General features: G+C 34.6%; 1 protein-coding gene across 2 annotated transcripts in view; it reads left to right on the top strand.

Annotated features, from left to right (window-relative positions):
- LOC126972786 (cationic amino acid transporter 3) overlaps positions 1–25,014 on the top strand; it is a 64,606-nt gene that overhangs the window by 27,743 nt on the left and 11,849 nt on the right. The window contains exons 1-6 of one of the 2 annotated variants that reach the window (XM_050819831.1): positions 5,569–5,814; positions 14,452–14,680; positions 19,925–20,209; positions 22,151–22,255; positions 22,898–23,016; positions 23,947–24,114. In XM_050819831.1, the coding sequence (XP_050675788.1) occupies positions 5,812–5,814; positions 14,452–14,680; positions 19,925–20,209; positions 22,151–22,255; positions 22,898–23,016; positions 23,947–24,114 (909 nt within the window). In that variant the 5' untranslated portion in view covers positions 5,569–5,811. Of the gene's footprint in view, positions 1–5,568; positions 5,815–14,451; positions 14,681–19,924; positions 20,210–22,150; positions 22,256–22,897; positions 23,017–23,946; positions 24,115–25,014 lie in introns of those variants that run through there. The other variant, XM_050819832.1, reaches the window with a different exon arrangement.

Below are 25,014 nucleotides of genomic sequence, written 5' to 3'. Positions count from 1 at the left end.
TCCACATAATTTTCATCAGTGGAGTTGTTTTTAAAATTAATGTAACCATTTTTAGCATTTAAAACTGCTTCTGTACACCTCTGATTCCACCAAGGCAACCTAGTAACATTATTACTATTAGAACTTTTGGAAAACAGACAGCTAGGGATTGACTGCTTGGCAGCAGAAAGTAAAATATTACAAAAGGAATTAAAAGCATCTATTGAAGATAAAGTGTCAAATTTAACATCATCCAAATAAGAAACAACTAAGTTACTATACATATTCCAATTCACCTGCTTATAATTAGGGTGAGTGGGCAAATGTAGATTATTACATAATGTGTTTTGCAAACTACTACTATCACTACTTACTGCCATTTTTATTATTACAGGGAGATGATAACTACTGCCCAGAGGACTGTCAATAACTGACCAGTCACATAAAAGAGCCAATGATGGAGTTACCAAAGTCAAGTCAAGAGCATTAGGACGCCAAGATGGAGATCCTATTGTGGTAGCTTGACCATTATTCAGAATAACAAGACCATTCTCATCTATAACCTCTAAAACATCTTTACCTCGAGGCAATGTATCAACACATCCCCACAACATGTGATGAGCATTGAAATCACCTGCAAATATCATTGGCTCTGGAATGGACTTAATTAAACTGTTTAAATTGTTTTTATTAAATGGAGGATTTGAATTGGAAGGACTGTAAAAACTCACAATACTCAGTTCTTTGTTATTAATTTTAATTTTAATGCAAACATTTTGTAGAGCACTATCAAAATATGTATTTATGTTAGAAAATGTGATATTATTATGAATAAAAATTGCTACACCATTGTGTTTATTACCACAATCATTCCTTATTGTGTTATAGCCTTTTATCAAAAAATACTGATGTGGTTTTAACCAAGTTTCCGAAATTATAGCAATATGAATATGATTTTCATATAAAAACCTTGTAAAAATAAGCCTATTACTAATAATACTTTGAGCGTTCCACTGCACTATATTCAATGTATCCATAATAACAATTAACTAGATGTCTTTTTTCTAAAAGTGTTATTCAGAATTTCCTTAATACTATTTGAATTTATAGTTAACTTATCTTTATTCGTACAAATTTGTAAAACTGCTTCAACCAAGAGGTTCATAAATTTGTCAGATTTTATAAGATTGCTCAGGTGTGTGTCAATATACTTTGAGTTTAATTGAGGGAAAGCAGATTCATTGAAGAGATCTGAGTATCTAACACTACGGGACTTCACTTTGTTTTCTTCAATTTTTTGTTTTTTCAGAGGACAGGTAGATGAGATAGCTATGTGATCTCCACCACAGTTGGCACATTTTGTTAAAGTTTTTGAACACATTTTAAAATTGTGATTGTCAGAACATATGGAACAAACTTCATTGTTTCTACAAAATTTAGCAATATGGCCAAATTTCATACAGCGTAGACACTGTTTAATAGGGGGTACATATACATTAACCTCATGCCTCCAGTGATCAAGTGTTACATACTCAGGTAACAACGTTGATGCAAATGTGACTGCAACAGTTTGCGTTGGAACAAAGGAGACAACACCCTGTGGGTCCTTTACTCGTCGCATGAACCTTCTCACAGCAATAACTTTTTTACTCGATGCAATTAATTGATGAATTTTTTTGTTGGAGTAATCAGTGGGAACAGAAGTAAGAACTCCAGTGACCTCCGTTTCAGAAGCCGGAATTGAGGCAACCATCTCCAACTCGCTAAGTAACTTTTCATTTTTTAAAAATACATTCGCATTGTTAGGCAGGTCAAACGTAACACCAACTTTAAAAGCATTAACGGACCTCAGGTGCAACACACCCGATACGCAATGCCTCCTGATTCCATTTGACAGACCCAACCTGTCCTTGTCTGATATTTTGACTTCACCCTGCTTGCGATTGAGAAATACAATAAATTCCTTCTTATTTGAATTTTCGTCGTACAACCTATAATAATTTGTCGCTCTATAAGGGGTATACTTCTCTTTATCCTTTCTTCTTACAATGAGACGTTCAGTCACCTCCGCGTCAGATACCGAGGATTCGGATAGGGGAAGTTCGTCTGCTGGTTCTGCGTCGCTCTGGCCGTTCTTCGGCCTTTTACCTGTACGCTTCCCCATGGGGGAACTTAACAATTTATATATACAAAAATCGAATTTTTATAAACCAGGATAAACAATTTACAAGTATGAAAAATATATGCACAATGAACAATAATTTAAACAATTTTTTTTGTATAAGCGCGCCTTCCTTCGTTCACTCGTTCCCGCCAAAAAAAAAAAAAAAAAAAACCTTAACAGGTTGAAGTTGGTTCCTAAAACTTTCTGACATTTGCGTCATTCGTTATTTTTTTGGTTTCTTCGTCCATTATTAGCACAGGCAAAGGGTTCAAGCCCATACAGCCGTGTTCATTATTTAATAATTAATTGTCAAAGCCATCATTGAAAGATTTTTACTAAATTCTTCTTTCTTAAAACGTATAGCACGAAGTATAAATCATTTTAAAGATTTTTGAATCGTTAGCCCAAAGAAGTCTTGCGTGCATACTGCATACATAAGTACACACACACTTTCTACCATTTAAATCAATAAAACGTCGAACAAGCGCTCCAAGGGTATGGATCCTTCACAAAGGTAAGTTAGGATAAGAAGAAAAATATTTATATTGTTATAAAGAAGGTATTAAATACAAACAATGAAAATATCATTATACCGCATAATTTAGTTAAATAACGTGTAATTAAATATCAATAAATTATTTTTATAAAAAAGGAGAGATTTTTTTTATTTTAAGACTTGTGTGTAAATTGAAATTTATTTAATTCTCGGTTTGGTTGTGGTTCAGTATCAGTTCAGGGGCTTGGCAGCTGAAGTATGATACAAATGGTCTATTTGACCAGCTAGTCAGCTAGAACCATCAGGGTGTCGAATCAACGTCGTAAAAATTCACTATCAGGCTTACCCGAGAAATCTATTCTCTCTATTTGTGGCGAAAGTATAGCATTTCGAGCTATGAACACTATTTAATCCTGTTACACATATCCTTAAGTCCTATTTTTGAAGGTAATGTTGCTAATGCTTACTGCTGGTTATATAGTTAACACTGCCGAGCCTTTTTGAACTACCACTTTTCTTTGAAGCTAAACAAGTTTTTTGGCATGGCGTGACGCATTTTTTTGGTACTTCTCTCAGAAAAGTTATTCTTATAGCTTGTACTTTTTTGTGTAGGTTTATTTATTCAGATTAGTTTTTCACACAAGAATTTTGAAAATATTGGCTTTGTTACATAGATGGCTGGCCGGCAGCCGTGAACTCATATCGCTCAAGGTCGCTGTCATTTAGTGTCGCCTTAATACTTCGTACGTCGCGTGATTCTTCATCTCGTTTAATATGCCTAATACGCCAACAACAAAAGAACAAGAACCCCTGATAATGCAGGGTTTGACAATGTGGCACCCGACGAAATTCAATTGACCGACGAATTGAAGATTTTATTGAGAATGTGAATAACACACAAAAACGAACCATAAGTGAGAATGATAAAGACGTACAGGAGTCAACTCCGATTTTGTCAATCGCCCAGACATTATCAGCTGTTAGTGATTTAAGACGCCTTGCAGCTTCTTTAAATCATCGCTTCATTTCTGTGTCTCCGCATTTATCACGGGGAGTGTTTCGCACGACACGCCACAAGTTAGGATACCATCCCCACCATCTGGATGTGTGGCGGTCCTCCACAGTGCGGTTTTCAAGGAGCTTTCTTCCTCGTACTACAACGCTGTGGAATGAGCCTCCTTGTGCGGTGTTTCCGGGACGATACGACATGGGTACCTTCAAAAAAAGCGCGCACACCTTCCTCTTGTGATTCCTCTGGTGTTGCAAGAGAATGTAGGCGGCGGTTATCAGTTAACACCAGGTGACCCGTACGCTCGTTTGTCCTCCTATTCCATAAAAAAAAGCAAACACGTACTGCTAAACTTAAATTACAAAAGTTGAAAATTTTGTAATGGCTTATGCATTAAAATCTTTCTGTCAAACCAAAATAAGTGATTACTTTAAACAACTTAATTAAAATTACACTATGAATTTTGTTTAATTTATAAATTTATAATTTAATACAGGGTATGTTTTATTTCCCTATCTCGCACAAGACGCTTTCTCGCTCTTCGTTGGGTCCCTATGAAATCGTCTAAAGCGGATTTTACTCCTCAAAAATAATTTAAAGTAGCCAAACATCTTAGTTTAAAGTATGAATCTAAATGGATACTGGTACATTAGTACGTCATAGTACTAAAGTTCATTCTACAGTCAGGTTCGTAAGAGTTCCTCATGCCACAGTCTTCGTGGTCGTTGATTCATTCAATATTGATTAGGACTTTAAATGATAAGCCACGTCACAACAATGACATTTAAATATAAATCACTATCACTGAGCAAACAGCTCGTCGTGTACCGTGTGTCTGCTTGCGCCTGTGTTGCTATGCGCTAACTATCTACCTGATTACTATCTTTTAATAACACATCTTAGCCTCACTCATATTGTCACTGCTATATCCGGTTAAATCTAGATTCATCTGCTCGTTTTTGGACGCTAATTTCCATAAAATAAACAGAAATAGCCGTTTTTCATACACGTTGTGGTGTTCACGACTCGTTGCATAAATGTTTATTGAAATGTGTTAAGTATCTTATTGATTTTTCAAATATAACATAAATTGATTAATCACGTGGAGCGATTTTACGTCACAGATATTTTTTTTTTATTAAATCCAATGTGACTCAATACTTAAATAGTAGATAGAACCGCCTACCATAGGTGCAAATTCAGCACCACATGAAGTATCAACAACTCAGCTCTAGGTGTACCAGCTCCTGTCAAATCTTCGTCGATTAGGAGGTTTCACTTAAATCAAATTGCGTAAACTTTAGAAAACATCTCGTACCAAACCGAATCAAATGATTTCCGGGAGTCATTTGGTGAGAGGAATTCTTGAGAGATGTGACGCGCTGAAACTCATCATTTCCGATAACTTTTAAGTGTACTGCCAGGTTAAAAAAAAACGGGCGGCAGTGACCACAAACTCCTCCTACACCTTTTTTACCTTAAATGGTACCTTGTCTTTATTCTGCTGCACTTATTAGCGTTATGAAATATAGGTTATTGTAAATATTATCATTTACAATCTTTGAACAGCATACCTAATTTTTTCCTTTATACAAATAGGAATTTTTTAAATAAGATTTCTCCCAAAGAATTCATCATATACAATTCTTATTTTTGCCTTTATGTATGGGAATATTTAAAATAAGAATACTCCCAAAGGACCAGTTTACCATACAGTTAGGACTAAGGAATACGAAAACACATTCGCTGTGACTAAGACAATTTCCGATGTTATTTGAACGCAATTGCGATGAGTTCATTCTAATTTTCACAGTACAAAATACAATTTAGATCAAGCTAATTAACATAACTCATTAGACAAAACAAAAAAGACACTTAACAGAAAATGGTTAGTGTAGTTAAGAACATGCTCACAAACAGGCGTTCATCATTGGTATCAAGGAAAAAATTAACACACGTTGATTAAATATTATTTAATTAGAAGCAAGTCACAATCGCGGTTTGCAGAGCTTAGCGGCTGTAAAGATATGGTATATGAGATGGCAAACAGAAGGTGATGATAGAGCAATCTGCGCCACACAGTACCGATATACTGTCATGTCATTGAGTGACTTTTAATATTTTATTTTCTTAAGATTTATTTTTTGGAATTGTGGAAATTAAATGGTGAGTGTTTATCTTAATAAACTTATGCTATATTCATTAATTTAATATAAAGTTTTCTGTGTTTTGTGTTCTTAAAAATATTGCTATTCTTATTTTTTTTTTCGGTGATTAAATCTATATAAATTTCTGGTGTCACAATGTTAGTTCGTTTTCTCTTTTGAAACGGCTTGATCGATTTTTGTAAAATTTATATGTACATTTGATAAATCTGGGAATTGTTGGTAATTATTTTTATAAGTACTCCAAAAATTTTTATTGCATTTTTTTTTATAATTTATGTGGCAATACAAATGATAGCGGGATCAGCTTATACTCGTAAAACAATAAAAATATGAATAGAATCCAGATTTAAAAAAATAGGATTTTTCTTTAATATATAAAAATCTGGGTCCTGTTATTCGGCCGCACCAGGCCTAAAAACATTGTACAATAGAAAATGAAATTTTGTATTGTTCAGTCCAGCTAGAGAAATGTGAAAGCAAATGCTGGTTTGTGACGCAAATTGTGTGATCAACAAGGGTTTTTGGGTTCAATGAAATTCAAAATTATCATTGGGCTTCAAAGACTGACGGTTCGAAGTGATGGCATTAACCCTATTGAATAAATACATTTCTAAATTTATTGATAAAACGCTTTTATTCATCTAAAATAAATTGAAAATGACTACTACGGATCGAGGACAAACATTGTCATTTTGTTTAGTAGTTTTTAATACAATCTGAAATGGAACATTTAATGAATCAATACTGTATTATTGTGAGGTAGGACTTCCCTACCTATTTAAAATGATAATTTGAATTTTAAATTGACCTATTTTTGTTTTTTGTCTTGTAACATGGTGTTATTAATAAATGTGATTTGATTTGATTTAATATCTATTCAAAGCAGTTCAATTTTTTATTATTTTTATTTGCTTGCTGTTTCATGTTTTGAGTAATCTAAACAATTGAAGCGATTTCGAATTTATTTTTGCGGCTGAAAATAAGTATATGTTAATATAATGCAAACATCTGATTAAAGACATTCGAGACATTTTGTCAAAGATGGTAGCTGAGCAGGTGTGTCGTCACTTAGAATATACTAGCGTACAGACGTACGACGTTACAAATAAACTTTGTATTAAGTTATACCTGAGAATAAACCAAGAATATGCGAAATGTTGACTGTATCGCTGACAACAATATCAATGTAATGATAATTCTGACATTTTCCGAATATAAAGCAGCCTTGCAAATAAACGCGGGAAACCTTATACGTCTGAATAAACCAATCATAAGCAAAATGTCTATTTGTAAATATTTTACTTACTCTTGGTTTGTATTCAAGTATGACTTTATACCAGGTTTATTTGTAAGTCTGGTAGCTTACGAGTATAGTATACTGACAGCACGCGTGACGTGACCAATTTTGATTTGTCAATGTGTGCGTTAGCTAGTGGCTTAATATTCAAAATACAAGGGAGCGTATATCAGTGGCTGACTTTTTACGACTTGTCAATAACAATCGGTTACAGTCACAGTCCGTACTATATACGCACTTCAATAAGGCTACTGGTAACCCAAGGGCAGGCAGTTATTTTGGTCAACGGATCAGCCTAGCTATCGAACGCGGCAACGCTGCCAGTATTCTTGGTACACTTCACCGTCATAGTTTTAATTTCATGTAATCATGATATTGTAAGTATACCTAGTCTTGCCATAAATATTGCCACAAAGAAAAAAATTCTATTGCAAATAACTTTATTACTTTTACAGTGTGTTAGTTTAATACATAAATATAAAAGAATTTTAAATATAAAAAGCTTATTCGAAGTGGTCTCTGGCTGCAATACAGTCCTTTAAACATTGAGACCAGATATCAATAGAAGTACGCACTCTTTCCATGAGAAAATTCTTCACTTTAATTATCATTGCGTTAAGAGCAAGCCGTACTCTCTAAAACTGTCCATAAATCATAATCCAGCGGATTAAGATCGGGACTAGACGACGACCAGTCTTCAGCTCTGAGGAAGTCCAACCAAGACTGCGTAGACCGAGCTTTACAACACGGCGCCAAGTCTTGCTGGAAGGACCATTCTTGATTATTGAACATGGTGTTATTAAGGGGCTTCACTACCTTCTCAAGAATGGTACATTGATACACTTGTGCCGATGCTTTGATACCTTTTTCACTAAAGTATGGCTCAGTCACTCCTTCATAGCTAATACCCCACCAAGACATCACTGAAGGATAGTGCCCACGTTGCACTCTGTCGTCTAATTGGGAAGCTTCCTTAGAGCCTTGAGCATAAATACGGTCATTTTGTTTATTAAATTGTTGCTCATTTGAAAAAAAAAAATCTGCCGTTTTTTGCGTGCTGCTACAGTACCTAGTTGTTTCGATTCTATTCTTTTTTAAATTATGAGTTAAGAGATGACCAGCACGTCTCTAATAGTCTGCAAGTCCTGAGTCATATTTTAAAATACGCAACATGGTTCTAGGTGCTATCTTCATCTCCCGAGATAAAATCTTTTGCTTTCGGATAGTATTTCTTCAAATTCTTTCGTACGAACACTACGTGGATGGCCAGATATTTTTGTGTCACAAAAAGAGGAGGTCTCATTGTACCTATTAATAGTCCGGTACACAAATATTTTACTAACACCAAGCGCATGGAGAGTTTTAGGAAGTGCATTTGGCTCCATACCTACTTTGTAAAATACAATCACATCGTTTCGGTTCTCTTTATCACACCACCCCATTTTAATATCACAAAATATTGTACAATGTATTGGCGCCAAAATGAGAAAACTCAATTAACAATCATATAAAAATGACAGATGCCAAATTCAAATATAATAAATTTGTTTATTTTTAATTGTAGCAGTATTTATGGCCAGACAAGGTACTTATAAGATCTGTTTTGTTTGAATAAATTTGGATTTCTATAATTAATACTAGCTGACCCAGCAAACGTTGTATTGCCGATATTAAAATCGCGATACAAAAGTAACTGTTGACTCATAATCAAACAAATAAAAAAAATGTCAAAAAATAAAAAAAAATTAAGTGGCGTGGACCAACCATAACATTTAGGGGGATGAAAAATAGATGTTATCCGATTCTCAGACCCATCCAATATCCACTCAAAATTTCATGAGAATCGGTCAAGCCGTTTTGAAGGAATTTAACTACAAACACCGCGACACGAGAATTTTAAATATTAGCCCCCTTATTCATAACGTCCGCTAACTTTAAACAGCCGCTAAGGAGTGTTTTTTCTCATTCTGACTTAGGTCAATAGAAGAAGACAGAGTGAGAATTAGCAATGCTTTAAGTTAGCAGACTATTATGAATAAGGGGGTAGATGTATAATAATAACAAGTGCCGCTAGAGATGTCTAAACAGTTGAAAGAAAATTTCAATTGAATCGAATAAAATCGAAACTAACGTTCATTAACTTGTCGATACAATCACTGTATGTGCTTCAACGTACTAATGCAGATTGTAGACACTCAAATAAAGAAATGTTGGAAAATGTGAAAATTTAATTCCAACGATTATGATAAGATAAAGTCATATATTAAGTATTGTAAAAAGATAATATGTATAATACACTTATAACTAAAGTTTTATTACATTGAAATTAGCGTCAAGTAATCTTATTTTGACAGAACTATGCCTGTATATATATAAATCTAAAGTCTCTGTCATAAATTACGTTTTTTGTGTTATCTATACACATAAAAATGAATAGGTGTTCGTTAGTCTCGCTAAAACTCGAGAACGGCTGGACCGATTTGGCAAATTTAGGTCTTGAATTATTTGTGGTAGTCCAGGGAAGGTTTAAAAGGTGAATAAATGGTGAAAAATGCTGCTAAATAAAATAAAAACAACAAATTTCTTTTTCCTTTGATGTGTCCATACATAATTTCTATGAGAGAGTTTATTGACGCACGGTTTGACAGTTCTGCTGTGAAACAATTTCATTGCGACAGCAGGGTGCATATTATACGAAGTAATTTTTGATGTTATGATATATGTATTATTGACAAATTCATATAAAAACATTATTTTATTTATTATATTTACAGAACAACGTCTGTCGGGTCAGCTAGTTTTGTGATAAATACACGTTTCATAACTCACTCAAACCGAATATGTTTCCAGTATGAAAAGGCATAAAAAGGCATTTATTTTCTCAAAATTGATTCTTTTAGAATTCTTTTTGATGTCATTTCTAATAACTACTAGATACTACTACCACTTCGGAAACAAATAGCGCTCTGAGAGAGAAGAAGCGGCGCAAGAAACTATCCCAGCATTCTTTTTTTGCGCTCTTTTCAATAAAAATATACAATATTGTACAGTCATTTCTATCTCTATAAAATAATCACAATCTAGTCCCAGGCTGTCCGATCATTTATATATTCAGCAGTGGAGTAATAGGATTTACGACAGAGCCATTTTTTTATAAAACATTTAAATTTATTTATAGATAATGCCTGAACAGTGGCTGGGACTTTATTATAGAATGTCCTTTTATAAATTAACAACGGGTTGAAAGATTTCAATGAAAATTTGTGTGTTGTTAGATCATGTGATTGGCTAATAGATAGGCTATGTGGAAGCTATATTCTGCCCGTGACTTCTTCTGTATTAAATTCGTAATCGCGAATCTTCGGGGTGTCCTTTCGTACACACTTTATGTGTGATATGTTGATTGCGACATATAGTTTTACTAATTTGTTTTGTAAATTACCGCAATTGTAAAATACTCTATTGATTGAAATTGAGTGGCCGTTGAGTTTCTTGTATGTTTTTCTCACGAGCTCTACTTTTTTCGAACATATGTTTGATTCAGTAATTTAAAAGATATATTTATAGTGACGATTCAGAAGTGCTTAGCTTAAGCCTAATTGATTAAAGTTTATTTGACTTTAACTATGACTTTGACTTTTGCCTAAATACTTTCTTCCTCTAAAAAATAACTTTTCGCTACATCGCTAAGCAACACTTAATACAAACAACATTGCAATCGTAACTAGATATTCCCGTTAACTGGTCCTTTAAATAGTTCAGCAGAAATGTCCTTAGTAAATATATATTTTAATTTATATTCAAGATATAAATAGAAAGTTGTATTTCCGCTAAGTTGCGAGAATGTAAAAAGCACCGAGTCTTAAGATGATATTTATATTCAATTGGGATTTCTGTTACCTTGTAAGCTGTTAAGGGTTCGTTTACATTATTAGTATGAGACTTTAGAGGTTACCTGTATATTATGATGATAGTGGTAGAGCTATTAACCTACTTCTGGGTACTTAGAGGCATTAAAAATATGGGCATTAATGTTTTCTCGTACCGATTGTTTTAAAGGACGATTTGTTTATATATAATATTACCGCTTAGGATGTCGCCTGAATGGGTACCGCCTTTTTTTTAATGAAAATAAGGGACGAGATGAGCAGGACGTTCAGCTGATGGTAATTTATGCCATCATTAAATAAATGCCGATATAGTCTCGTTTTACTATTTTAAAATGCATTTCGGCTTCGTATTCTACATTATATAGCATAATAGGTATTATATTAATATTACAGAAATACGCGCTATAACGCGGTAGCACCCTTATTTCGCGCGATTTCCCAGATACATATTTCTAAATTGTTAAATTTATTTTGATATATTATATCTACAGTTCATCAGAACAAAATTAAATTATTTTATTAAATTTGTATATTAAAAACTTTAATAAACTAGGCAAACAATTGGAAACACTTGTTACGAATTGTGGTTTATTACTATTAATTACGATTTACGAGGTCGTTAAAACGCTTTATAAGGGAATAGGTACCCCTATAAAGCGGAACCACTCTACCGCATTATAGGGGGGATTACCTGTAGTTCATACATCTGAGCGATTAAGGTGTTCCCTACCTTTTTATAGTTGTTGTATAGAATACCGGATTATACACTTACGTGTAGATAGAGCCTCTAGACAACCGATGAAAATAGGCTAGGTTTATTACTTGAGTGTGCGTGAAGCTACGTCTTACGATGGCGATTTTTATGTAGCTTTGTATGAGTGTAATGCACGCTCAAAATAGAGGTTAACTGTCATCCTTAATTTTTCTACATAGACGTATAAATGTTCTAAGACCGTTAACATATACATACTATGTGATTAAAATAATAACAAATACCGTACCGATAGAATAACAAGAACAATGATTTTACATTAAACAATACACCATAGAGAAGAGGTAATTACACGGTACGATGTAATATATTCCATATTTGAACTTATTTTTACACTTCGTTCTTTGAGTACCACTGACTATCGTAAAGTTAAAACAACTTACTAGCTTTTACCCGCCACTTCGTCTGCGTGGTATTTTTTAAGATACTTTGCAAATAATATACATAAAAACTGCTCTTATTAATATTTTTTTTCATACTACGTTTTTTTATTTTCATATTCTTTGCTGAACCATAAATATTTTACGCTTACGTCCTTTTTCAACTTGGCCTAGTCTATTTTTGTGCCAAATATAATCAAAATCGAATTCAAAGTTAGGCGCGAAAGCATAGATTATTTCGTCCCATTTTTTCATCCCCACACTATATTTTAAAAACGTTAGAACAAATATTTATTTATTTCTTATCAAGTACATAAATACAATTTTCATGGTGTTATCTTTGATATTAAAGAATTTCCACTCACACCTCCACCCCCTATTTTAACCCCTCCAAACCTGTTAGTCTAGTCTAGTCTAGTATAGGCATAAAAAGGTATGTCCTTTTCCAAGTTCTAGTCTATCTCTGTACTAAATTTAATCAAAATAGTTTCGTGAAAGGGTAACAAACAAACTTATATTCACATTTACAAACATTTATAAGAAAATATCGATATGTACACGTATTCACGTATACACTGCTGTATCCAAGACAAACCTTCATGCAAATTTTGTTAGCTAGTATCAAAATGAGTTTGCATTTATTGAGTGTGTTTGAGTAACCGTAACGTATTGCTGCGTTCAATATCTTCCGTTATCGAAGCAATGAAATTGTTTTTCTCAGGCATTGGTTTTTCTGTAAATTATTTAAAGGTAGAAATATTATTTCATTGATAAAGCATGTCTGTTGAGCGGTTACATAATATTTAAATATATTATTTATTTATATTCGTAACTATACGGCGTCTTGCCAGCAATTCTGTACTATATTTCCTGAGTAAAATGAAAGCAATACTTGAGCAAGTGCCAGTTGCAATGACGATACTGTACATAATATTATAGAGACCAGCCATCGCTCAATATTTTTTTTTCAAAATAGGATATGATTTTACTTATTGAAAGTCAAAACTCTAACTCATTCGAAAAAGTATGCCTCATACCTGAGAAGAACGGGCGCAGGTAACTCAGCAGGCTTTTTTTTTTATAAAATATGGTTACATTATTTTATGTAAAATAAGGGTCGAGACGAGCAGGACGTTCAGCAGATGATAATTGATACGCACTGCCATTATAATGCAGTGCCGCTCAGGATTCTTGAAATACTTAAAAATTCTAAGCGGCACTACAGCAGGCTGCGCCTTATGTCACCTTGAGACATAAGATGTCAAGTCTCATTTGCCCATTAATTTATATGATTTATAGATTACAATGTAATATCGTTAAAAAAATATTATTTAATAGCCTGGCCTGAGGGCGTCGCTCCATTCCCAATCTGTGATATCATTAAGAAAGTCATTTTTATTTTAGTAACCTTAACCACACAAAGGTTTTTAACAATTCTTTTGAATTTCGTAATACATTTGTTTTGAACATTTTCTGGAATCTTTTTGTAAAAGCATATACAGCGGGGCTCTATATTGGCTACATTAAATAAACACACGCGTAGAACTGCTTATTTATTTAGATTCACTTTACTGACACTCCAATTTAGTGGTAATTACAATATTACATAATTATGCTAAGTTACAAAGGACTTATTACTAAATGCATTACCTTTTAAGGTGAATACCGCATTCTAAAATATGTATGAAATAGTTATATAAAATAAGGAAAAGTTATAAAACAACTATTGTTGTACGTAACCGTAATCATAAAATGTATTCATAAATAAAATACATAATTCTATTAAATAAATCAATTTTCCATAACATCATTTCGGAACAACCTGTAAGAAATGGTAACCGCGCGATATCGTAGGTGCCGATTTATACGACCACGTAAGGATGATTAATATTTTGTGTCACTTACGGCTGTTCCCAATATACTATCTAAAAAATAGAGATAAATTACTACCTTCTACTGTCAGTAATTAGCTGTCAATAATCTGAAGCTGTCCCAATATACCCGATAAGTCATTTTTATCACCTTATATTGGGAAGCGTGAATTGCAAATTCCGTACAAACTTTATATCGCTGGTAAGCTATACGTCGTCCCATTGGCAGACAGCGTGCACGGATAAGGTGAGTTACATTCGATAAGTTTATTGGGACAGAAAAGTCAACGATAGTTACGATTTTTATCTCAAGTAAACGATAGACTGAATATTGGGAACGGCCGTAACTAACTCAACTTACCCGTGTAATAAATACGATGATAACGCAAGTAATGACATGTGATTGAATCGGATGTTGTTTTCAGATGGGTTGTGGCAAACTATTCGCGGCCCTGCGTCGCTGCAAGCAGCTCCAAGATGACAACACGACCAAGCTGTCCCGGTGTCTGGGTCTGCTGGATCTCACGGCACTGGGGGTCGGCAGCACCTTGGGTCTCGGCGTCTACGTACTAGCTGGTGCCGTGGCCAAGACTGTCGCTGGCCCAGCAGTTACGCTGAGCTTCCTGGTGGCAGCTATCGCTTCTGCTTTTGCTGGTTTGTATACATTTACATATTCATTATTTCAGGCGAAAGACGTCCACTGCTGGACAAAGGCCTCCCCCAAATATCCCCATGACAATCGCTCCTGCTCTGCCTTCATCCAACCCATTCCAGCGATCTTGACGAGATCGTCGGTCCATCTCGTAAGGGACCTACCACCACTACGTCTTCCGGTAAGTGGTCGCAATTCGAGGAATTTACTGCCATAACGGCTACATTGGACATATTTTCGAATGTAATGATCGAAGTTCGCAAACCATGGAGCACTCCGAGGGCAAAGTTAGGCTATAGTAATAATTAATTCGATAACTTTGTTTTTAATTCTATTTTCAAATGATATTTCCTTTCAAAATGGTATTGTTAATAGCGGACTTTTATTTTTATTTATTCGACTTTATATACAGTTTAAGAAATTTAGGAAAGTTCCTATGATTCCTATGTTTTTGCAAAAGATCTCCGGAACTGATGATTATTTCGTGACCTTTATGCTAAATCGTCCACTAATAAGTCGATATTGTATGCAATCCAAATAAGGGTCATATATTACAGAGTGCACTAATAGACCAGTGGCGATAATTATTGAAATCACAAAAAAAATGTAAAATAAAACCCATTGGAAATGGAAAAGAAAATAACAAAGATTAAAGAAAAAATAAATTACGGGTGATCTGAGTTCGGGAAGTGGAAAAGGGGTGTTTTAAGGTAAATAACGGTTTATCTCGATTTCCGGAAAAACTGCAAGTCCTATGGAAAAAAGTTAAATGGCAAAGTTGTAAGTAATAAAAAGATCTACAACTTTTGTTTTCACACTTTTTTCAAATAACGTTTCATCGTTTTACAAATCATTTCAATTACAATATAATATGTAAAGTGATGCAACAAATATACTCAAACGTCAAAGAGTCAATTCCTTACGGCCGTTTCCAACATACTATCTTCAGATAGAGATAAATTACTACCTTCTACTGTCAGTAATTAGCTGTCAATAATCTGAAGTTGTCCCAATATACCCGATAAGTCATTCTTATCGCCTTATATTGGGACGCGTGAATTGCAATTTCCGTACAAACGTCTATCGCTCGTAAGCTATACGTCGTCCTATTGATAGACAGCGTGTACGGAAAAGGTGAGTTACCGTCGATAAGTTTATTGGGACAGAAAAATGGAACGGCCATTACACGAGTAAATCAAAAAAGTAAATGTAAATTAATGCAAAACAATAGTTATTGAGTTCATCCACACACCGTAAATAAATAAAGGTATTCTGTGAGCATTTTATAAGTGATTATAAAAAATATATATAAAATAACTTAATTAATTCATTACCTTACACTTATTAATATACATTTAATCTAGGGCAACAGTAATTGAACTAAATACATACTCATATACTGTCTCACGTAAAAGATATCTAAGCAATTGGAGAGTCGAACTGTGTGTGCCTTAGTTGTTGATAAACAAAACAAAAACGACACGTCGACCTCGATGTGGACTGGATTTCTAAAATTCAATGTGTTGTCAATATAATTAATAGTTTACCAATAAGTTATGTAACTAACAAATAATAGTAACTGTTTAATAACAGTGCTAGTGCGAAACGCATTGCTAAGTAGGAAAAGAAGAATGAAGTACATTAGGATTTCAATTGGATGCCAAAAAAAAGAATGCATCGAGATTTTATTATGAATTTTTTTAGCTACTGCCTCGTATGACTTTGTGTTTGAGTGTATTTTCCTTCGTATCTTGGTAATAATATAGTAAAATATCAATTAAATTCAAAATTATATCACTTAGGGGGCATCCATAAATTACGTGAGATGTTTAAGGGGGGGAGGGGGTCGAGTCAAATCTCATCTAACCTTACGTTGGAGAGGGGGGGGGGGCCTCGGCAAATATCACGCAATTTTTTTCTGATTGAAACAAAAAAAAAAATATACTATTTTGATCCATTTAATCAAATGGACATGTTGTTTCCAATAGAGGTTCTTCAGACCACGCATGATTCTCCATCGACAGAATTAGAGTAGATATCCTTTTTTTAATCACAATAGTTATCGATTTAAGTATTCTATTGAAAACAATTTATTAAACTCTCAGCAATATTGATGACTAGTCTTAACTAGTCGTAAATAAAAGCACGAGGGATTTTTTTTCTTTTTACCTTAACTATCCAACGAGGACGAGTACGTAAGAAACCCACATTTAAAAAATCTCACGTGTGATTGGATGATGGGAGGGGGGGTTGAATAAAATCTCACGACGTCTCACCAAGAGGGGGGGGGGGTACATAAAATTCAAAAAAACACCTCACGTAATTTATGGACGCCCCCTTATGAATGTCTAGTTATAGAGAAGTTGAGCATAGAAAAGTGGTATGATTTTTTTTCTCTCTATATTACATCAATATTTATCATCTTTTAATGCAAGCTGTATTTTACAATAATATTAAACTTAATATAAAGTATATAAGTTATAAAAACCTTTGAAGATAAGTACAGCGATGCATTCATCTACACACTGTGAAAAAATGAAATACAAATAACGTACGTTCGGCTAAAATGCAAACCTTCGAGATATCTTCAAAAATACACGATGTCATCTTATTTGTGGTTTTAACGCGTTTTTTTTTATGAAAATACGGAACTAGACGAACAGGAGCTGTTCAGCTGATGGTAATTGATACGCCCTGCCCATTACAATGCAGTGCCGCTCAGGGTTCTTGAAAAATTAAGTCTCATTTGCCCAGTAATTTAACTAGCACGTACAAAATTGTACAATTTTCGAGTAGGAAACGGATGAAGGTATGCCCAAACAAATAGACAGTCGCATTTTTTTTTATATACCAGTAAAATTTTATTAAAATAAGTTGATTGTAAACATCGGAGTATTCGATTCACCTGATAGAAGGTGATCACCTCAGCTATTAAGTACATGAGGAATACGATGTTATGGAAAAAAAGGTGTCAAAAAGTTCGGAGTCGCATCCCACATCAAAGCCCTTCCCTGTACCAAAGCCACTTGAGTCATTCCGCGACTCATTCGAAGCGAACAGGACGCTTGCCATGCCGTGATAGAAGTATAGTTATGTATATCATTTATAACATACCTATTCATTCCAATAAATAATTAAAATAACCACTTCGAATTATGTTGCCAATAAAAAATATGTCAATGTAAATTATAAAATAATTACTTTGAACTAAGAGCTACTAAGCAAATACTGCAAACAAGTTATGAGTTATGTGGGTACAGGCTTATTTTAAAATTTAAATTAGTTTGTTTGCAAGATTCTACATATTAAATCAATATTTGGAATTAATTAACTCCACCATAACGGTACTCGTTCTTAGGCGCTTATAAAATTATGTTTTACATATTTTTTGCTAACGCTTTGACGTTTCAGAAACTATTATTTACAATACAATGATTACATATTTATTATTCAAACAAAACAAATCTTATAACTATATTTACAATACTACGACTATATAAAATTAAAACTATCATTACGTGGAAGCGTACCAAGAATACTGGCAGCATTACCGCGTTGGATAGCAAGGCTGATCCGTTGACCGAAATAGCTGCCAGCGCTTGGGTTTCCAGTAGCCTTATTGAGGCGCGAAGATAGTATTTTGAACATTCTCCGCGCCTCTGGGCCCCACGGGCCAAGTGTCTCGACACCAAACGGCACAAAGATGTATGACTCACTGAGACCAACATATTTGCGACGATATATGATTATATTAAATTAAAACTATCACTACGGGAAGTGTACCATTAATACTGGCAGCATTTCCGCGTTTGATAGCTAGGGTGATCCATTGGCCTGATTGAGGCACGTAGATAATTCTTTGTACATTTGGCACAAATATGTAAGCTCACCGAGATCGACATATTTCGACGTTTGCTGTCTTCGGCTGTCGAAGAAGCAGCCTCAGCACCAAATGAAGTTATCTAGACATGAGAAGGAGCCAGACTGTCGACGTAAGTCAGGTCCCACACTAGCGCCCTCCCCCGTGCCCAAACCACCAGAAATGAAGGAGCTTTGTTCCTTTTGGTGCCCCGCAAAAAAAAACTGTAAAATTAAATCATTTAGACGCAACAACAATAGTAATACAAAAAATCACTCCAGGCAACGCTTTTATAGCTCTGATGATGACAGAACTAGAATATGGCGAAAATTCCCAAATGGTATGATGTCTTTTACGACCAAATCCTAATAATATACTATATTTCGTCGTGGGGCAGACCTTTCCTCATCTTTATCTCAAATTTACCTTTATTTCATCAATTAGTTTAATTTATTAGTTTGGATTGATGCATCTATAACAGTACTATAGAGGATACTTGTGTTTTATTTTTTTTAACTTACACGTGTAAGTCACGAAATTAATCAATATTGTTGCATCACTTTACATAAATTGATATTATAATCATTTTCAAAACGAATAATCATCACTTTACATAAATTGTCGATTTAAAAGAATGGCAATGAGTTGGTTGCCACTTCATCCCACGCCTCCCCATCTTTCCCGAAGTTTGGTTAAGGCTAAGGATCAGGTTCAACGACCTTCAATGTTTGGGCAGAGCTTTTATATATCTTTAGCTATCTTGATTCACGCGCGCGCACCAATCCCAAACAAAAATAATTCGTGTGAAAGTCAGCAGCACACTGCCTCCCGTTGTTCGCACACAATCCCCGGGCGGCCGTTTGTAGTGAATCTAAAATAAAGTCCCTTATGTCAAAGTTATATGTTTTTTTATCTTTTAAAACGTTCGCTTTTTAGAGAAATAAAACAGCTATTTTCTCTTGTTAGAGCGATAAAAATAACACGAGTAGTTTAAAAGCAGTAGCAAATTTAAAGTTAATCATTTCAGTAATTTTTATTGCATGGTATTTTAAGTTTTACAAAAATTTTAATCGCTTGGATTCGAGGTTACATATCAATCCCTAACATTTTTTTTGATCAAATTCAAATTCAATTCAAATTCAAATATTTTTATTCAAAATAGGATGTGAAATCACTTATTGAAAGTCAAAAAAACTACAAGTCCAAATCTCCCAGCTAACTCATTGCAGAGCATTTGGTCCACAAAAGATGAACATTTCGCCATACATAGCGCCTTAAAATAGCTAAAATGTTTAACTTTTGACATTCAGAAGTACCATTTCTTTGACATAAATTTATAGAGATTATTATTGATTGTTTTTTTTTATTAAGTGTTTATTATTCGCAGGACTGTGCTACGCAGAATTCGCGGCACGAGTTCCGAAGGCGGGTTCGGCATACGTATACAGTTACGTGTCGGTAGGAGAGTTCATAGCGTTCACAATCGGCTGGAACCTCATCCTGGAGTACGTAATTGGTACCGCCAGCGTCGCAAAGGGCATGGCCAACTACATCGACAGCTTGCTCAACAACACTATGGCCAACACAATGACCCAAATAGCTCCCATCAACATTTCCTTTATGGCAGACTACCCTGATTTCTTCGCTTTTGGACTGGTTTTGTTGATATCGAGTGAGTACTGGAAAATAATTAATTATGTATGGAATAATTTGTCTGTTGTCATATGGGGGGGGGGGTCATTATGGGCCTGATGAGATAGCTCATGGTCGCTCAAAGGGAAATGGAGGGGGCAATGCTCGGAGTTTCCCTGCGATGTCGAATGAGTAATGCAAAAATGAAGTGGCAGTGGGCAGGGCACATAATTCGACGGACAGAGGGCCGTTGGGGCCGTAAATCCTAGAATGACGACCACGAACCGGAAGACGCAGTGTTGACGCGATGATCTGGTCAAGATCGCCGGAATACGTTGGATGAGGGTAGCGCAGGACCATATAAATATCATCATGGAGATCTTTGGCCTTTGCCCAGCAGTAGACGTCTTCGATGATGATATTATGATTAATAATTTGTGGAATCAATAAGCTGCTGTTTACCCGAACCGATAAGAAATAGGGACCTTCAAGAAATGAGCATAAACCTTTAAAGGTGGGTAACGTATCTATTGACCCCTGGTGTTGCGGATGTCTATTGAAGGTTGCCTCACCACTGCTTATCACGTGAGCCTCAGGGACTTCTCAGGGTTCCGCGACTAAAAGAACTTTTTATTTAAGAGTCGTATCTCACAGGGTCATGTCTGTCCGTGTGTTAAAACCTATTTATTACTCAGCAACATAATCTTTAAATAATCAAGCGTAATAATCAAGAGCTATAAAGGCCGTTTTAACTTTAGGAAATATATCTTTATTTTTTTTTATAACAATTATTCTTCGTTATAACGTCTCCGACGCTCAAGTCAGACTTTTATGGGCGAAACTTTTGGTTTAAAATTTAAAAACAATAAATCTGGCTGTTAAGTGGCGAAATGGCGGCCATAATACGAAATGTAAATAGCGGCCAACCTTATTTTTAACACCGGTTTCTCCGAGATTTCGTTGTCCTTATCTTATATGTAATATAATATTTGCGTGAAAGCTCCGTTATTTCCGATACAATACGCATTTTATAAAGTAGGTAGATAGGTACTTATCTATTCAAAGCGCTACATCTCAAAATACAAATATCTCATCAGTAGTAACATTCTATTTGCTTTGCTAAATACGATGCCTACAATTAATAGGTAATTAGTACAATATCCAGTACGATTTGGTTTAAGTTTGATCTCGTAAGTACGTAATAGAGATTGACCACGAAATTTTATATACCTACCAAATGTGTTGGTGAGTTTCTTATTCAAAAGCAATAATAGAAATATGTCAATGATTAACAAGAAGGCGTTATAAAAATGTTATCTTGACGACCCAAATAGCCGAATGGTTAGTGACCCTGACTTCTAAGCTAGAGGTCCCGGGTTCGAATCCCGGTAGGTGCAATCATTTATATGATGAATATTAATGTTTGTTTCCGAGTCATGTATGTTTATACGTATCTATGTATGTTTAAGTAAGTATATTTTATTAAATATATCGTTGTCTTGTACCTATAGTACAGTCTGCTATGCCTAGTTTGGGGCAAGATACTTTGTGTAAAAAGTGTGTCAATATTATATTATATTATCTAGAATAAAAACGGCACGCTCTTTATCTCGACCTATATCTATAGCGGTACAACTACCTATTTTATTGCAAAAGCAATAATTGTCTAACCTCAAAATATCTGACAAATTGAAAACCAGATTACTAGAAATACCCTGTTAATATATTTTCAATTATGTTTTTTTATATAATATTGTGAATATTTCTAATGTTTTACCTATGATTTGTTTAAGACGCAAGAATAACCCAATTTTCATACAAGGATCGGTATTCTCCTTTGATACAAATATTTGGTTCCGTTTGCGATGTGGTTCGATGATTATTGTATGAATATAAGAGATGCTCGCTTAACAAATAATAGTGTAAAATATTATGTATTTCTTAAATCAATCTTCAATAACCTCTTATTTGTTGTTTGCAGTACTGCTCGGTGTTGGAGTGAAGGAGTCCACCAAACTCAACAACTTGTTCACGACGCTAAACCTGATCACTGTCGCCATAGTGGTCGTCGCTGGAGCTATGCACAGTAATTATTTAACTTTGTCTTTTGAATTATATCGAATCCTTGGACCATTATAATAGGTCTATACTTATGAAATTGCCGTTCTACCATACTGGCTTTCACAAGGCCAATTTTTTCTTTTTTCTCTAAGATTCTATGTTAAAATTATTTTTATTTTCAAAGCGACCTCATACAGCACATCAGACGGTCTCCAAGTAACAAGAGTTGGGGTTGGAAGTTCTCCATCATCCACCGTACTCAACAGACGTTGCGTTGCCCGTATAGACTTCTACGTTTTCCAGAATTTGGATAACTTTTAAGCGGGGAATCAATTCAATAACCGAGAGGCAGTTAAAAATGCCTGAATAATTTGTTGCCCGTCCAGCAGACTTTTTCAAACAGCCTTGGAAAAAATGCATCGATTAATAAAAAAAATGTAGAGGCAAAAAGGAGTTAACTTATTTCATGAAAAACGGCAATTTCATTGGTTCATAGATAGACCTAATAATATGTAGCATCTGATATACCATTCACCTTAAAATTTATCTTGTTAAACATTTTTATTTAACAAGCGTTGTCTACCGACTTCGATGCTATGTCTTTCTAAAGATATAATAAACTTAATTATGTAGATTAGTATTACTTAACAAGGTATGAAAATTTCAGGTGATGTAGCAAACTGGAGGATTAATAAGGAAGACATCCCTGAAGAATACCGAGGGAAGGCTGGAGAAGGGGGCTTCATGCCATGGGGAGTTGCAGGAGTAATGGCTGGAGCTGCAAAGGTTAGCAGCTTATCCACATAAAATTTCATAAGAATGCTGCGTGAGGATATTCATGCATTCATTCATGGAAGTATGTGACGAAAACTTATGTTGGATTTCTGTTGCTTAACTCGGGTAGAATTTTACTATGCAACACCGTTCGCAGCCGTTTCGATCACCAATTCTAGCAATTTAGCTCTGGTTTGATCCTCGCCCGCCACGTACCAATGTGTTTCGGTTTTTGAATTCAAATGTACGTTTAGGTATACGACGCACCATCAGGTTGGTAACAGTCTTTCGATTCTTCTGGTCTTACAAGAGTGTATAGGCGGCAGGGACCACGTACCATACTATTACCCGCATGTATAGCCGTTTGTCTTCATGTTCAAATAATTCGTAATGGCAAGACAACGATATTTTTCTTATTTAAGGATCCCCTCCCTCTAAAAGTGAAAAGAAACCCTTAGTCAGTTAATGCCCTGGTTCTCGAATTTTGATTCCTGATGTTGTAAATAATTAACATCAAATACATACGTCTGCAGTCTTGAGTGTGTAAAAAAGCTTGTAAATGTAACAAATGAAAAGATACGGCCATTCGTTTTAACACTAGTAAATAAATTTGTTCCTATTGGGCATAATATTTGGCAACAACCTATCAGCAACACAAATAGCTAAAAGTTATTTGTTGTTAAATTTGTCTGAATACAAAACCATGAACTTAAAGCGTTGAATTAGTGGAAAACTAGTATAATAATGAAAATGTGGTAACTCCAAAATAAGCCGCCATGCAATCAAAAAAAATGTTCATTAAAAATATCTTTTACGAAAGCATTTAAAAATATTAAATCTTGTACATTGGTATATACTCGACTCTTACTAATGTTGCAAGTTATTTCTCTCCAATCAACAAGTCTGGCAATATTGTGCAATCAATTAATTTCCCTGCTGCAGTGTTTCTTCGGATTCGTGGGCTTCGATTGCGTGGCCACCACCGGGGAGGAGGCTAAGAATCCCAAGCGAGACATCCCGCTGTGCATCGTGTTCTCCCTGGCTATCATATTTGCTGCTTACTTCGCCATAGCTACAGTCCTCACCTTGATGTGGCCTTACTACTTGCAGGTTGGTTCTACTATGCTCATTATTATGGTATTTGTATTAACATGCCCTTTGAAATAAAACAACGAATTACTGCTTTGTAAATTCGACGACCACGAAAAAGTCTTTTAATTTTTCGGGTTAATATACAGTCTTTTTTTTTATTAAGGACATTCAATGGGTTACAATTAATCATTACTAAACTAAACATAATGAGGTAGTTATATATTATTGTTAAATTGTAGACTCACTTAGAGATTCCCACAGCTTGCAAAAGAGATACTAGTTGGAAGCAGAAGAAACGAAAAAGAAGAGGGACTAGATATTATAAGATCCAACAAGCTGTAACAGTCAACTAGCTGGTTCTAGTACAATGAACAAATAACACACACTTAGAACTAACTTAAAACTTAGTCTTATTACTAGAGACCTGATTATATGCAAATGCATATTGCATATGTTTTTGCATATTTAGTACCTTTTAGCGGTAGTGGCATATTTTAGAAAAAAAAATATGCATATTTACGCTAGATCTCGCTCATCGTTCGATGCTTTTCATAGTAGGTACCCCCAAACATTGCACTCAAATTTAAATTTTGCCCAGTTACCTCAGTAGACGTAAAACGCTCCGCTTACAAACATTTATTAAGCGATCGTAGACACAATTTGTCTACAGAACATTTAGAACAGTACTCAGTAGTACATATTTTTATAAAATAAAAAAAAATATTTAACAATATAACTTTTTATTTTTTCCTGTTTAATTGTATGCATATTTTGGCCCTTTTTGTGGATTTTCGTGCATATTTTAGCTATTTTACTTGCATATTTGCATGCATATTTTGGACATTTTTTGTAGCATATAATCAGGTCTCTACTTATTACACTAACAAATAATGTGACTTTTTATTGGTAATAGAATTT

Source organism: Leptidea sinapis, chromosome 27 (assembly GCF_905404315.1).
Source record: "Leptidea sinapis chromosome 27, ilLepSina1.1, whole genome shotgun sequence".
NCBI lineage: Eukaryota > Metazoa > Arthropoda > Insecta > Lepidoptera > Pieridae > Leptidea > Leptidea sinapis.
Note: the sequence above shows the minus strand (reverse complement) of the source record. Positions and strands in the feature narration are given on the sequence as shown.